The 16,522-nt window shown below is 49.9% G+C and overlaps 1 protein-coding gene across 3 annotated transcripts; it reads right to left on the minus strand.

Annotated features, from left to right (window-relative positions):
• Window positions 1-282: 282 nt before the first annotated feature.
• GSG1 (germ cell associated 1) lies at window positions 283-16,277 on the minus strand. 3 transcript variants are annotated; one of them, XM_039239914.1, is made up of 7 exons: window positions 16,060-16,277; window positions 6,113-6,434; window positions 4,714-4,884; window positions 3,860-4,012; window positions 2,899-2,983; window positions 2,658-2,769; window positions 525-700 (listed from the first exon to the last, which is right to left on the minus strand). In XM_039239914.1, the coding sequence occupies exons 1-7, from the start codon at window positions 16,105-16,107 to the stop codon at window positions 602-604; spliced, it is 990 nt and encodes a 329-aa protein (XP_039095845.1). In that variant the 5' UTR covers window positions 16,108-16,277; the 3' UTR covers window positions 525-601. The 3 variants fall into 3 exon arrangements, with proteins under 3 accessions (XP_039095844.1, XP_039095843.1, XP_039095845.1); XM_039239913.1 differs by lacking the exon at window positions 2,899-2,983 and having other exon boundaries at window positions 283-700; window positions 4,837-4,884; window positions 16,060-16,272; XM_039239912.1 differs by lacking the exon at window positions 2,899-2,983 and having other exon boundaries at window positions 283-700; window positions 16,060-16,272.
• Between the last annotated feature and the right edge of the window lie 245 nt (window positions 16,278-16,522).

Consider the following 16,522-nt stretch of genomic DNA (forward strand, 5'->3'; position numbering starts at 1 on the left):
TTGCCCACTTCCATTTCTCCACATCCCTGGTAGATGAGCAAACTGATAGACCCCTAAAGGGCAGGGACTGTACTGCTTAGCCCAGAACCTGGCACATAACAAGCAACCAGTATAGGAGAGGAGGTGATTCTGAATGGGGGAGGTAGGGAGATGGTGAAACGAGGCATGCGATGGAGCTGGAAAGGAAAAGGGAGCGATGGCATCTGGGCACGCACCCCTCTGGACTTGTACTTTAGGAGACTCTTGTTCTTAACCTATGAAAACCATGTTCGAGAGACAGACTTTGGCTTAAGTACATGTTGATAATGAACATGTAAGGTTGGGTTCAGCCTGCCCTCTAAACCCCACTCACTACTCCTAGCAGGGTTCTTCCTCTGCGAGTGACCCAGCCGCCGCCTCCTCAAGCCCCTGGCTGGGTCCTTGTTGAAATCCCTTGTTGCGTAGCTCTGAGTAGAAGTCAACTCCTTCAGAGATGGAGCGGATGGGCTGATTGTGGTACTGCTGGTAGTCGGTGCAAGGACCCCTTGTGTGGGCTGCACAGAGCTGCTGAAGGAAGCATTGGTGGTGATGTGGCAGGCAAATCAGGTTTCCTTTGAAGCTCTTACTGTGCTTGCACTTGAACTCCAGCACCAGCTTGGTGTATGTGTTGAAGGTGGTGACAGCCGATGCCATGCAGCAGGTGAAAGAAACCCAGGCCGTGCTAGGGGTGAACAGAAAAATTGGACAGTAAGACCCTGACCTCCTTACAGGTTTCAGAGAAAATACCACGATCTCTTCCTATTAGTAAACTAGGCCAATGCCCCTTAGGGTTTAGGGGCCTGAGTGTGTTCCCTCATGTAGGTCAAGAACCATGGGCAAGAGGCCTGAATTTGGTCTTAGTAGGATACTTTCTGAACGTTTTGTGGTCCAAGAGAATGACTCTTGTAGTCAGTAGTGTTAAAAGCCAGACGAGGAGTTTAAGAGATTCGTTTTCACTGGATTGATAGTTGTCAGCTCTGAGCTCCTTATTCCCAGTGTGCCTGTTTTGTATACATATGTAAACACACACGCATGCAAACACACACACGCACACACACACACACAACTTTCTGGACTACTATTTCCCAAGCTGGAGATACCCTTATAATCTCCCAAGATTCCAGAAACCTGTAGTTTAGCCATACAGAGTGGATGTAGCCCAGTGAACCGCCTCCCGCCCCCACACATCCTGCCAAAGATTTTCCTTTGTTCAGATCAGACGCTGAGAGTGATCATTCCTCTTCCATCTTCCTTTGTTTTGAGGTTAGCATTCTTTGGGTTCACAAATTGAACCTTTGAGAGTCATTCAGGAAATACTCACTACAAATCTGGAGACATTATAGGTTGTACTAGTAGAACTTGCCTATTATGAAAACAGTGTGGCTTTTGGCTTAAGGGGGTTTATAATGGATGGAAGAGAAGCTGGAGATTTAAGAGAAGCTAGATGGATTCAACAAGTAAAAAACAACAACAACAAAAAAAACCCAACAACAACAAAAAAACCCAAACCGCCAGGGAACCATATCAAACACATTCCTAAAAACTTGGAAAGTCAACCCCTAAATCTCTCCCATGATTCTGGGAAGCCCAGGAAACAGGAAGTTGTGTGAGGTTAGTGAGCAGTTTCATGAGGTCAAGTCATGGTTAAAGCCAGGCCACCCCCTGGCACAGCGTGTTCTTATCTGCTGCCTCTGACAGACTCAATGGACTCAGGCTGGCGACACTTCTGATGGGAGTTTTGTAGTCTGAGCTCTGCAGCTGTTAATGCCAAGAATGGCTTAAAGATGGACGCAAGGTGCAAAACCATGTGTCTGGAAAATAAGCCCTGGTGGCTGGTGGATTAGCCCAAAGACACCTACATCAAATGACACGTTTTCCATCATGAGAAAAGGGGATAGGACCTCCTAACAGACAAGGATAGGCTTCCATGTTGCCTCCCTGAGCCCAGCACAGTGTCTTTTCAGCACAATCAGAGTGCTTCACACTTAGCCTAGACGGGAGTGCAACTCCAAGCTAGTACCCACGCAGTGGAGAGAGCATGTTCCTCAAGGGAGAATGTGAGGAACTCTCAAAGGGGATATTTACTTTGAATGTGTTTATTTTGTCATGGTGGCTGCCTCTCCAAGAGAAATTGAAAACAACTGGCCCCTTAATTCTTTACGGGTTCGGGAATGACCAACAGGGGAGGTTTTCTTTCTCACACAATTTGGTGGGGTAAGAGTGGAAGTAGGAAGAAGTTACTCTTCATTAGGGGAGGAGAATCAACCATCCACAGGTGACGGGATTTCAACCAAACCCCAAGGCTAACTCTTCGTTGCTCTGTCCTCCAATACCTGAAGTCACAAAATATACAAAACACAAGAGCATCGCTTCCATGAGCCACACAAAACCAGTCTTACTTCCCAAGGCAACATCAGAAAAACTGGACAAAACAAGCCAGAAAGAATCCTCTCCGTAGCTCCCCAGGAGGCGAGGAAAGAACCGGTGTGACACCATGGGCCAGCCTGCTGGTCCACAGGCCCCTGGGATGAGGGATGAAGACAGGATGACACCAAGCAAGCATCTACTTGAGGGCGGAACATCTAATGCAAGTTGGCTGGAGAAGGGCTAAAAGGCTCAGGAGACGGGTGAGCACTTACTAGAAGGCCCAGCCATAATTCCAAGCGTGTGGCCTCCAGTCTTCTGGACCGAGGTTGGCAGTTGCCTGGAAGACTTGTGAATACATCATATGGGCCACCATCCCCAGAAGGCCTACAGAGGGGACAGGAAGGCAGCGCCTTTAGAGATCCAGACACTGGCATCGCCATTTACAGGGAATAGGAGTTTGGAGCAACTGCCTCGTTTTGCATCAGGTGAGCCTCAGTTGAGAAGTTCCATTACCCAGCTGCCATCACATTTCCGGGGAGACTCCTCTGCAATGGGGGCTTCTCCTCGAATGCATAACTTTGCAACAGGCTGCCCCAGGCTGTAGGAGTATGGGATAGGTTTTTGAGCCAATGGTGGACTTGGGGCTTTTGTTTCTTCCTACCCAGGCCCTGTATGTGAGCTCTGCATCTCTTTCTCTTACTTCATCCAACAGTCTTGAAAAGCTGTGTATATGTACAACTGAAAAGTAAATCAAACCATATTTCACACACTGAGAAAGCTTGCAAGTAAAAAGAACCTAGAGGTAAATCATTTTGCAAAGCACATACTGCTCTATTACAAAATTTCATTCCAACGTAAACATGCCTGTAACGTGTCTCCTATGTCCATTCTTTTTTTTTTTTTTAAATGTTTATTTTTGAGAGAGAGAGAGGGAGACAGACAGAACATAAGCAGGGAAGGGGCAGAGAGAGGGAGACACAGAATGTGAAGCAGGCTCTAGGCTCTGAGCCATCAGCACAGAGCCTGATGTGGGCTCGAACTCATGAACCATGAGATCATGCCCTGAACCGAAGTCGGAAGCTTAACCGAGCCACCCACGCGCCCCATCCTATGTCCATTCTTTTTTTTTAAATTATTTTAATGTTTTATTTATTTCTAGGAGAGAGAGAGAGAGACAGCGCGAGCAGGGGAGGGTCAGAGAGAGAGGGAGTCACAGACTGAAACAGGCTCCAGGCTCTGAGCTGGCAGTCTGCACAGAGCCCGACGCGGGGCTCGGACCCACGAACCGCGAGATCATGACCCAAGCGAAAGTCGGACGCTTAACCGACTAAGCCACCCAGGCGCCCCCCTATGTCCATTCTTTATACCACCTGTGGGTGCCCCCTTCCTGCCCTCCCGACAGACACACATGCCCTCCAGGGGTGCCTCAAAGGCGGCCATGACATGCACCCCCTCCAGCCCAGGAGGCACGCACCGGACAGGACGGAGGAAATTGCGGCGAAGGCGCTCAGCTTGAGCCCACAGCCCGGGTTCCCAGTGAACAGCAGGTCCATTAGTAGCAGGAGGAAGCTGACGAATTCGAGTCCGATGGAAGAGAACTGGGCTCCCGTTGATAGCCATAGGATCCCTGTCAGAAACCAGAGGAAGAGCAGCCCTCACCCAGACAGTTAAATACCTCAGCCGGGTACAAATGATGACCGTCAGAAGGGAAAACCTCGCAGAGTCAGAGAAAGGCAGAATGAGAGACAGAGCTGGCACCTGCTTGGGAACTTCCTCTAATCTGGGTCCTTTGCTGTCAGCCCCTCCGCTCACTGCCTGGTATACAATATACCAAGCAAGCAAACTTGATGGGCTGTAAACACCGTTAGAGAGATTCCAGAAGAAATCATCTAATTGTCAAAAAATCTTCCAGGGGCATGGCTGATGTGGATCGTTTTTGTCTCTCTCTTTCCCTTATTGAATTTGGAACCATCAATTATGTTTCTTTCTCCACCCCCCCTTTCCCTTTTTCACTCTATTCTATTAAAATATATATATAGAAAAATACATGTTATATATTGGAGGGGGAAAAAACCCTCCCAGCTTTTCAACATGGTTACTAGGCAACAAGAGGAAGTTAGAGCTGTTGGCTGGAAGCAGTTTTTCTATTCGTGAACTTTATTTGTTCTGGCTGTTCCTTTTTTGCATCCTTGCACAGGAATGAGAGGCAGCTCTGGAAGGAATGTGTGTCACCCTGTGGGGCTCAGAAGAAGAGAAAAGGAGATCACAGCAGTTGGGCCGGAGAGGCCCAGGTCAATGGCAACTAAATTTGTTATCAAACCCACATACTTGCCACATGCCCCAAGGGAGGGTGGGGGAGGAAAGCCTTCTCCATCAACCGCTTCCCTCCAAATCGGAGAGTGGGGTGACATGAGCCTTGCAACGTGGTAAACTCCAGTAGTCCTTTCTCACCTCTCTCGGTTGGTGGTGTGAGTTCAATGAAACTTCGGCACCTCTCCCCTGCAACACAGATGAGGCCTCACTTCAGGGAGGGAGGAAAACCTCGCCCCCGTCTCCCACCTGGCGCAGCTCCATCCATTCAGACCAGTGCCTGCCGCGTGGACAGTAGGCAGGCGATGACATGGGCTAGAATTACTCGGGATTAATTTCTCCCCGCGCCCCCCGCCCCGATTCCTGACAGTGAAGAAGAGAACTTTGCTGAGAAGGCTTCCGCAGGGAAAGGTCCTCATTTCTCACGCCAGGAAGGGTTAACAATCCCAGTGTTAACCAGTGCCACTTGCGGCCCGCTGCGCCCCTGGAACGATTGTTTCCAGGACTGGGGTTGGAGCAGTGCTAAGTGGCACGTTCATCCTAAATTTAAATATACACGTATTTATACTTCTCTTCCATCGCCTTTTTCCCTTAGCCCAAATCGGGAGAAATAGCATGTGGTTAATTGGACACACTTCTGGGCTTTAGAGAAACTTCACTACCAAGTGACCTCTTGTATGCTTTGAGCAGGGGGGAGGGAGGTGTCCTTCGGCCAACTGCTCCTAACCGAGAACCCCGAGTGAAGGAAAGCACAGTGAATGGCACTGCTCTGCCAGTATGCGCTGAATGGCAGGAGACCTGGGTGGGTCAAGGGCACCTCCTTGGGCTTCACTTCCCTGACCTTGTAAATTATAACGATAATACTTAGCAGGAGAAAACCCTTTGGGTGGGGTGGGGGAGGAAGGGGCTTTACAGGTAATCTACTCTGATCCTTTCACCTCAAAGCCTGCAGAGAGGAAGCTGCTCATATAAGTTCACAGCTAGCCAGAGCCAGGGCTTTTTCTAGAATCATCTCCTCTCCTCCCTTGGTCTCCAAATGGCAATCCTAACTTACCAGAGTGGGAATTCTCATGATGTTGCAAGTCTAAATGAAACCCTCTAAGGGTAAGGCTACTTTAAACCAGCAGGTCTACTAGACAGTCAGGAGGGGAAAAGCCAGGAGGGCCTTTCAGCCCTACTAAAGGGAGGCGCCGAGTGGCTTATTTGGTTAAGCGTCAGAGCTCATGTGCTCACGTGCGCTCGCTCTGTCTCAAAAATAAATAAAACTTAAAAAAAAAAAAAAAAGAGTCCAAGGGAGAAAGGACACAATACAGAGATGGGAGATGCGGACCCAGGGGGTGAGGCCCGGCGGGGTATGGCGAGCGCTACTTCCCACTGCTGCTTTGCCTGTGGACAGTCCCCTGGGTGAGGAGCCCACCTGGTTCTTCCACGCTTTCCTCACAGGATAGCCACATGCCACTCCGGAAGGTATGGAAGGTGAAGCGGTCATCCCCAGCCTCCCGGCTGTATTGCACCACCTCCTGGGATGATGTGTTGCTGGTGCTGCTCCCAACCAAGGGCACCCGCACGCCAAAGCATTTGGTTGCCAGACCTTCTCCGCACACGGGCTTGGGCACCTTCTGTGTGCCCACAAACCAGTAGTTGCTGAGCACGGATGTTGTGGAGAGGCCGAGTGATAGCATGTTGAGGATGGCAGATAGGAAAGTCCGTTGGCCAGAGAAGCCCTTCGGGAGTTCCATCTGTAACAGACCAACAAGGGGCAGAACCTGATTGCGGAGCCTTCTTGGAGACCTGGACAGGGCGCCTAATCCTGAGGCTCGCGGGGCTCAAGCCACGCCCCTCCACGGTGCGGGGCACAGCCAGCCCTGGGGGCTCAGGAGTGGCCGGGAGTGGGCACCACAGCGATGCTGTTTGTTTGAGCTGGACCTTTTTATACTAAAATGTTTATTGAGGATGATCTGAATAAGTATCAGGTAATAACCTCAGCCAGAATGTGATTAAGCCGCTGAGCTAGTATACATCAAGCTGAGTAAAAGACGTGTGGTCACTCTAATACACATGCTGAATATTTTTTTTGATTTTGCCTTCATTGAAAGGTTGTAGCACTGACGGGCTGAGGGATTTGATATTGTAACCACCCAAATTTTTGGTGCCCTCTTCTCTGTATTACAGAGTAAAGGGTCCTACTCCTTTACAGAGTAAAGGCCCTATCTATAAATATTAAACTGGATCACCCCAGTCGGAAGGTGAGAAACAAGGATGAGGGTCTTCAGGATTAAAGAAGGCAGCGGACCAGCTGCGACGTGGGGTCCTTGAAACCCTGGGAGAGGAGATGGGGCTATAGGTTCTGAGAGAGGGGTGGTCTGGGTCCAGCTTTCACACGCTGCCACAGAGATGACAGAATCTCAGATGGGAGGTATCTGTGTGGTGCCCGCGGAGACTGGACACCAAATGCCATGGTCACGGAGCCCCAGGAAGGGTGCCCTTGGCCACTGGAGAGGATCTGGAGGGGCATCTCCACTGCTTGATGCAGCAGTGGTGACTGACTCACAGTGGGGACAGTGTGTGGCAGCAGAGAGATCTGTGGCCCATGTGGCTCTGGCCAGAGCCCCTGACCTCTTCCTCATTTTTAGCCTAAGAGGAGACCCAGCTGAAAAATGACAAGTATTAGATATTTCAACCTTGATGAGCAGTGGCTTGGAGCCAGACTGAACTTTAGAAAAATAAAGAAATCTGACAGGTCTTGCACTTTGTGTTTTGAAGCAGTTTATACAGTTACATTAATACATGCGGAACGGAAAAGAAGCCCATATTTAGTCGCTGACAGACGCTTCTTAAAGTAAACCATCTTGAGCTTCCCGGGGAATCTCTCATATCAGAATTAATCAGCCCTAAATCTCCTTAGCTTAAGAAACGTAAATAAAACCATAGCTAAATGGGACAGGCTCATAAATCTGCCTCATCATCTCCAGCTTTGCATTTTCTACATTTAACAGAGAAGTTTAACTTAGAAATATAACAGTTGTTACATGTTCTTCAGAATTTCCAGGGACTAAAACAGTGCATACCACAGACGAAGTACAGATGATTTATGGCAATAAGAAATATACAAGGTTCATATGCATATAAAAATCAATACATAAGATATATTCTAAAACAACTTCTGGAAAGCAATCTGCTAATATGACTTTTTTTTTTTTTAAGCACTCAACAAATTAAATCCACCAAGAATTGTCGGTCTGTGCAAGACTGTGGGTGACCTTGGTAAAGACTGAAAACCACAGCATCCGGAACGAAGAAAGATCTTGCATTACCAGGTATCAAAGTCACATATTGCCTCTGTCCTCCCAAAAGAATGTTTTCATCTTGCTTTTAGTTCTGAAATCCTATTGGTTTAGTCCCTGTTCTGTTATTCTACATTATTCTTTCTAATTATTTTCACATCCATTCTTTGAACAGGCAATGGACTTCCAGGTGAAACATCCTCATTAATCATTCTGTGTAAAGACTGCACTAATGATTTGAGCAATTCTATATTTTCAACAACTTTATTTTCAATCTAATATGGCTTGGAAATTTGTCCACTATCACATTCGATTTCTTTCCTCTACCCTCAATCCATTTCAAGTTACACATATTTGTAAGTTATTCTGCAGATTATTGAGAGGTAAGAATAATGAATCCCACACCATGGTATAACCACTTTGCAGCACCAAGGTGATAACGAATCTAAGGAAGAAGAGATCTGAGAGACAAAGGATGAAGAAAAGCTTGGAGTAATGCTCAAAGAGGCTGCTTCTATGAGTGTGCAACCAAGGACGAACACAAGGAGCCTCATTCAAGAATTATCTTGATCATTGAATGGGACTTTTTGCCTTTTTAAGAATTATCTTCAACACTTACAGTACTGTGCCCTTCATCCTGTATTTTACTTCTCCTTCTAAACATGTCCTTTTCTCTCCAGGATTCAGATACTTCTTGCACTGGAAGACCAAGTCTAATTTTGCAATGGTCTTTCTGAGGTCATCATGAAGAAGTAGCGGCCACAAGAAACTTCTATCATTGCATATAGTGAAAAGTCCTATGCCAAGGTGACTCTTTGCTCTTGAGAAAAGGGACAGAGAGTGCCTTCCCTTGAAACTCTCTGGCTCAGCGCATAGGAGCCAACATGTCACTAATTCTTCCAACGACAGAGGTTAACAGAAAATCTCAGAATTAACATAGACAACAAATTGATGAGACACACTATGGAATGTATGTGCTGAGCAATAAGAAAGAGCAGGAAGCTGGGTTACCTTGGCCATGGTCAGTGTCTTGCTGCTTGTCTGAAGGACCACGGATGCCATCTGTGCCCCAAATCCCTTTGGTTTAATGTTGACAGAATGAAACTGCCTTCCCACCCTCCCGCCTCCCTTCCCCTCCCTCCTCCTTCTACCTCTTATTTTTTTGGAGTGCCTCATGATTAAACACTGCCTTGCAGTGAACTTGGGCATTTAATAATTGACAATGCATCATGACCCAGCTGTTCTGGAAGATTACACAGGAGAGCTGGACAACAGGGATCCGGGATTAAGCACAAAGAAGCAAGGACCTGCCTTCGCAGAGGGAAGTTTCTTTAAAAAGTAAGTGAAGATCCAGTTTCCATCTGGCTGCCATTCCCTAGGTAGCTGGTGGGACTGGACTGGGCTTGATTTCAATGGGAGACACAGAAAATATTACAGGTCACCATTACTACGAAAGCTCCCATCCCCTTGCGTAGGGCTTTCCATCCCTTTAATGAGCTCTATTACCTGCAGTGTCAGGCCTCATAGACCCATGGGTATGAAAGATCTTCCCTGTGTCACGGGTGGCCAGTTGGCATCATTAGTGAGGATTATTAACGGTCCACACAGGGCGCTGAGATAGTGCACTGGATGGGGTTGGGGGCAAAGCTGCAGATGGGGTAGAGATCTGGAGAGAAATGATTGCCAAGGTCAGCCATTTCTGTTTACCATTTCTACGTCTGTTTATGCTTTGTCTGTTTACCATTTCTCTCCCAATCATCAGGCAGAGGAATGAAAATCTTTATTTTTTTAAAAGGGGTTCTAAAACTTTAAAAAAGTAACTTGACAAATGATGAAGGGGTGGATTGCCTATCTTCTTGCAGCCAATCACCTAAAAACCAGGAAATCTTTCCATGCGCAAAAATTGTACCAATTAATTGGGACGACAAGAGCGAAACACGTTCTGCTGCTGCTTTTGATTCTCCGAATACCCCAGGCCCCGCACTTCCGTCCTGTGTGCCTTTGCAGGTGCTCGTGCTTCTACCTGGAATGTCTTCAGTCTCTTTTTAAGAGCGACCTGCCTCTTATCAAGATCAGTGCTGAAGTCACTCATTCTTGGAAAATGTTTCTGTTCTCTCAGAGCACAGACCTCTCCTCTCTGTCCTTCCACACTGCACGCCTCTCGTGATGCTTTCTATGGCACATGATTGCTGGCTTGATTGTACAGTCCTCAAAGGCCACTCCTTTTCTTTTCTTTTTTCTTTTTTTTGAGAGAGAGAGAGAGGAGCATGAGAGGGGGAGGGGCAGAGAGAGAGGGAGACACAGAATCTGAAGCAGGCTCCAGGCTCCGAGCTGTCAGTCAGCACAGAGATCAACGCAGGGCTCGAACCCATCCAACCACGAAATTATGACCTGAGCCGAAGTCAGAGGCTTAACCGGCTGAGCCACGCAGGTGCCCCACAAAGGCCACTCCTTTATTGGAGAGCAGTGGCTCTCAATTCTGATGGAGCATCAGAACAACCTTGGAAATGGAAAGATATCAGGTTCCTGGGCCCCATCCTGAGATTGCACAGTAGGGCTGAGGTCCATGAACCTCCAAGTTTAGAAAGCTCTTCATATATACCCAGGGATGGGCTTCTGGTTTCTGGTTCCACATGTAAGGAGCTTGGAAGTTATCATGTCAACCTTAAAACGAACAAAAGGCCGAACAGACTGGAAAGTCTACAGCCGGGGAATGAATGTACCGTAAAGTAATACCCGTTTGATTCATTTTGGGGCTTAGGTTTAATGGACCCCTTTGCATTCTGCCCTGGCCCTCCCCCACTTCTTCCAGATTTGCCACCAACCAAGTCGCAGTTTTCCTCTTCTGTATTTGTGCAGTCAGTCTGGGGAATCAAAGGCAGGTTCCCCTCGGACTGAATGAGTCCAGATTGTAGGCAGATGAGTCTCTCCGGATCTTGCTTCCTGCTCTTCTAGGACTGATGTAACAGCACATTTGACACGCATGCACTTACGCCCAGGCGTGATTCCCCGTTTCACCCAAAGGACCCTTTATTCACTGTGGCAAGAGCTCCCTCTCCTTTGGGAGAAGGGAGGAGGAATTTTGTGGTCACTTTTCATGTTTCTTCTTCTCTTTCTCTTACAGCTTTTGGCCTGACGCTGGGTGGCGCTGTCTCCTCATACTTTTCCTCTTCCGCCCCGAGCTCCAGTCCTCCGGAGCGGGAGCCGGTGGTGGCTCCTCCCTGTGGGATGGCTTTTTTTTTTCTTCTTCTTCTTCTTCTCTTGGCCTCCTCCCTCCTCACTAATCTATAGAATGCCCTGTGTCAGCCTTTTGGAATTCAGGGCTCAGAACGAATTCTGGGAGCACACAGCTGCTCCCTCGAGGACCGCCTGCAGGATTATTTCCTGTAGCACATTTTTTTGTGGCCAGTTCCAGTTTCAGTGACTCAATAGATCCTCAAATACTTCCCAGGGGAAATACAACCCCACAGTATCAGAAAATAGAGTTCGCCAATGTTTCCTGATGAGTTTTGCGCACATTCTTCTTTACTGAATCGTATCCCCGTTCCTTTTTCCACCCCAGAACAGTGAACAATTCTTTTCCCCCCCGCTCTGTGCTTACACCCTTCAAATACTTGCAGACACTTCTCATATCCAGCTTGAGTCACTGTTTGGCACCGTCTGAGGTCTTTGGTTTTTATTGCCTCTGCTCAGGAACCGCACCCCCTCTGCCTTCAGAGCCTGAAATGTGCCTTCTCCAAGGAAAAGGGGATGGGAGTGGCACAAGCTTGAGGTTATGTGAGGAGGCCCAGAGGTAGATTGAGTGAAGCCAGAGACACTTTGGCTTTGAGGGTCTCTCGCTTACTCGGGCCCCTTCCAAGACCGTTACACACTTGTCATTTTGTACGATTTTTCTTAAAGAGAGCCTCCAAAGTTCCATTATTTTAGGCCTCCCCAAAGCCTGAATCTACCCCTTAGGAGGCTGGCTTTTTGCACGGCTGGGCTGGCTGCTATCTGTGATCCATCTCGACACCCTCCCTCCCCGAGGACCCTGTGCCATGATGTCTAATTTCCCCTTTTTGATGGAACATGAGTTGCTCTGCCTGGCAGCCCACTCACTTCCTTTCATTATAATTTAGGCATGTTAATATATTTTTCTTCTTCTCTTTCCTCTCTCAGAACAGAAAAAAGTCATTGCTAGTCAATGCAACATGACTATAATTAGGTTGGGCTCAGAAGCTATGACTCAGGGCAGACACAAAGATTCCATATCCCAAAACAGTACTTAACTTCGGTATGTTGGACTGTTACCATGTCAGGACGATCCCCATGGGGGTGTATATGTGATTCAGCATTTGTGACATCACAAAGCCAAGGGTTGGGACTAACCTATCCTCGCTGAGGTCCTCAGTCCCCGTTCCCTGCACTGTACACAACCATATTAAGTATACACAAAGGGAAACAATGGTTTGGGGGACACCCCCACAAACTCTGTAAACAGGAATCCAACTTACTCCTTTGTGAATACACCGTCCATTAGAAATGATTAAAACAATGGATAAGAACGCCGAGCCAGAGAAAGCTGCATAGCATATCGCTTGCCTGAGGCAAAGCCCAGTGGCAAATCCCATTTTGTCTGCCCCCCCTACCCCCCATTATCGATAGTGGCATCTTCTCCCAAGATAGGTTCCTCTGCCCTCCTTGGTAGTAGTATCTCTGTCCTTTGCCCAGGAGTCAGGTATCTGAGCCAGGCCCCATTAACTACTCCCTTGCTGTTACTCAGCAGACAAAAAGGTAGAGTGGAATGTAAAGTGTTTCTGGCTCCGATCTACCTGCGCTCCTCCCCCCCCCCGCCCCCCCCCTTCTTTGTTCCTGCATGCTCTACTGTGTGCCTCCTCTCAGGCAGCTCATAACATGCTCGCCTGACTTTCAGTTGCTGGAGACAGGAGCAGCTAGCTGTGTTTTATTCATTGTTGATCCACAGAGCCCAGCACTTTCTAACATCCAGGAATGAATGAATGAGGTTTGTAATGGAAACCAGGCTCAGAATACAATGAGGAAGCCTATGCGGGAAGAGGAGATGTGAATAAAGGAAAGTGTCCCAAAGAGTCTTCTGTTGTTAAGGGACACTGGGATCCTCCTGATTCCCATACAGAAGAACAGTGAGAAGGTAGAAGGTCCACAGGCCCACAGGCACACCCTGTGACTTTCTACACGGATACACCCATAGTTACATCGATCAGATCCTCTGCCAGTACATTTCCTCCCACCTGTGGAAACATTCCTGCTTTTTGATGAGCAAAGCCCAGAAAACAGCAATGATCTCATGAACGAGTATTATCTTTAGTCCACAGATACCAGGGGACAGATTGCTTAAAAGCCAGTGACGGACTGGAAATGCCCTGTCCTTTCCCAAGCTCCGTGATTCCCTAGTGATTGGGACCCATTTGGACGACGTATCTTGCACCATCTGAGACTTCACAGCTCCGCGTCTTTGGTTCACCGGCTCACGTTTGGCTCAGTCGCTGATGAAACAAGGAAGGGCTTCGCACAGGACATTTGATCTGCCTCCCAGCCCAGAAGGGAAGAGTAATGCCACCAAGATGCGCATGCTGAGTGTCCAAAATATTAACCTATGTAACTAAACTGCAAGTGTTTAGTGTCCACATGGCCCCCGAACGGGTGCGGGTGGGATAAAAACGACTCCTTTCTTTCTAACATGGGTGCCCAGCTCAGTTCTGGGAACACTTCTACCTATGTTCAGTGGGAAGGGCCCAAGAAAAGCATTTTGGGGCCTCTCGTCTTTGTGGCCTTTCCCTTTCCGCTGTTGGTGGAATTGTTAGAGGGCTTTTGCTAATGCAGTCATTTCCAGGAGAGGAAGCGGCCTTTCTTCCATGCCCTGAGCAGCTGGAGTGAATCAGACGGGCAGCCGCATCTGCACATCCTGTGGAGCAATCGCTCGCGCGGGCGACCGAGCCCTGGCGCTGCTGGGGGCTGGGGGCTCAGGGGGGCCGCGGGCGCAGCGGGGCGGCCTCCCCGGGGTGCTCAGGGCTCGATCCGGGCCGCCGCATCTGCACCCCGCGCGCGCCCCCCCCCCGTCCCTCCTTTCCCTGCTCTCCCTCCCTCCCCCCTGCAGCCGCGGTGTCCGAGCGCGGCCGAGTCCCCGCCGGGCCCCACCCCCGCCCCCCTCCCTGGACGAGTAACACCCCAGCCTCCGCTTTACTACGGCTGGGCGGTCGCCCGGCGGCGGGCGCGCGTTGCCATGGCGACGCGCCGGGGCCTGTTTTGAACTGTGCGGCGAGACCCCGCCCCGGCGGCGGAGCGCGGGGCCGGGAGCGCGTGGGGCGGGGCCCGGCGCCCCTCTTCCGCTCCGGGCTGCGGCGTCGGCCGAGCGCGGCGTCCCGGGCCCTCCCGAGGCCGGGGCGGGCGGGCGGGGGGCCGGGCCTGACGGTCAGGGGCTTCGGGCTGCGAGGAGCCCAGAGTCCGGCGCCTCCCAGCCCCCGCCGTCCCCTAAAGGTGCAGGTGCCCGGCTGCCGTTCTAAAGCAGCACTGTGTCCGCCTCGCTCCGCGGGCGCGCGAGGGGAGCTTGGAGACCGCGACGCCTCAGCCGCCCTGGGTTCCCGTCGCCGCTCCACCGCGCCTGCCCTCGCGACTTTGGCCAAGTTACATAACCTACCTGAGTGGTTCCCAAGTAGCTCAGGAGAGCCGCGCTGTGAAGCCCCAGAGGCCGGGCGGAGGTGTGGAGGGAGGGGAAGGGAACCGACCGCCTGCGGACGCCTGGCTCGGCTCCGCACAGACACCCTCCTTTACCCTAACAGGTCTAGAGGGAGCGTTTGACTTGCTCCAGGCCGCAACGCTGCCATCAGTACTCAAAGCCTCTTGCTTCATCCCCAGGCTACCCCTCTGTGAAGGGGAGGCGCACACACTTGAATAAAACACACGGATTCCACGACAGATTATGGAAGCTCACACAGAAGGATGCGATCGATGGACTGTGTTATACTTCAGAGATACGCTGATACCCTCTGCCATATTCCCTCTGTCTCCTAAATCAAGAATCAATAAAATTGACCATGCCTGGCTTTTTCTATTTTGTTCTTACCCATTTCTGTGGGTTTTCCTATTTAGGATCTATTCATCTTGGGTTGCTATCCTTTCTTTTGAGAGCCCTAATACCCAGCCACTGAAGGGCACTCCATTCTGCTCTCTGTGCGTGCAAGCGGGTGTGGGTTTCATTTGGCGAACTGGAAGCTTCATTGTTCTCTCCCGAGAAAGGCAAGGAGTATGAGAATGAACCACATTTGCTTTCTTAGTAACCCTCTGGGCTGAAAGTTGGCAGTTCCCAGCTATCTCAGATGGGAGGGAAGACATTTCCAGATGTGAGTTCTCCTAAACGAGCCAAGACATCGTTTGCTGACTGTGAGGGTCTTTCTGGATCTGGAAGGATCCCCGCGGATTCTCCCAGGTTCCCTGAGACTAGAAAGAGCCCAACTAAGGTTGTGCTCCCCTTAGTTCCAGAAGATTCCAGGTCAGAGCTCACTACCAGCAGGACCATGGGGATGCCTCACCTTTCTCTGGCAGAGAACTTACTATCTGCTCTTTCAGTTCAGTTCTGTGTTGCCTCCGCTACGAGGAGCTGGATTTTGGCAGTGGGAATCACACAGATGGGAGGGGGTAAAGGAGAACTAGAGGGTTCTAAGCAGTCCTGGGAGCAGCGAGGAAAAGTAAGATGAAGAGGCAGAAAAGGAGGGAAGGGAAGTGTAGTGGAAGAAGAGGAAAAAAACAAAGGCCCAGGTATGGACACCGCCAGGTTTATCAATGAAAATGGGACTGGTGTAACACATTTCGATTCTGTTTCGTACAACCCTACGGTGTGTTCTCAAGCTCCTTACCGTGAGCATGTGAAACAAGGCAGTGAATTTTTATAAGCTGTATTACAAATCCACCATGAAGGGTATGATGCAGGAGAGAGTCATGAGATTTCAAAAGTCTTGTTGTGACGAGGACGGGGGGGGGTGGGGGGGGTTGTATGGAATTGTTGAATGACTGTACGTTAACGAACTGGGTTTAAATAAAAGTGAAAAAAAAAGCTGGTACCTACCTTCTGGGTGAGGCAAACATTTTGAGTCAGTGGCGAGGGTTTGCTCATTCACTTTGACGCTCTGAGGCAAAGGTGTTTCAGCTTCTCTTCTGCTCAGTTGCTCGGAATGAGTTTCTGGTGTGAAGATGAATCAGGTCCCCTCTTGCCAGCAGAGGGGGGAGGTGGTGTGAGGTGGGCCAGAAGAGATGGGAAGGATATCCTGCGGCCCAGGGTGGGCGGGGCTGGCTGACACAAGAGGTTTTCTCTGTGACATCACAGTGGCAGGTAGGGACCTCTCTGCTGCCCACCCCCCGCCTCCTTGCCACCCCCAGAAGGATGGGGGCCACTCTGGGGTACCTACCAGGGGCCTGGATGTCTTCTGAGTCTTCCAAACCAGAGCTCTGTTCCTGGACAGAAGAACCCCCCCCCCCCCCCCCCCCCCCCCCCCCCCCCCCGCCCCGGCTCCCTCCACCCCTTCCCTGCC

Source organism: Hyaena hyaena, unplaced genomic scaffold (genome assembly GCF_003009895.1).
Source record: "Hyaena hyaena isolate Hyena2069 unplaced genomic scaffold, ASM300989v1 scaffold_164, whole genome shotgun sequence".
NCBI lineage: Eukaryota > Metazoa > Chordata > Mammalia > Carnivora > Hyaenidae > Hyaena > Hyaena hyaena.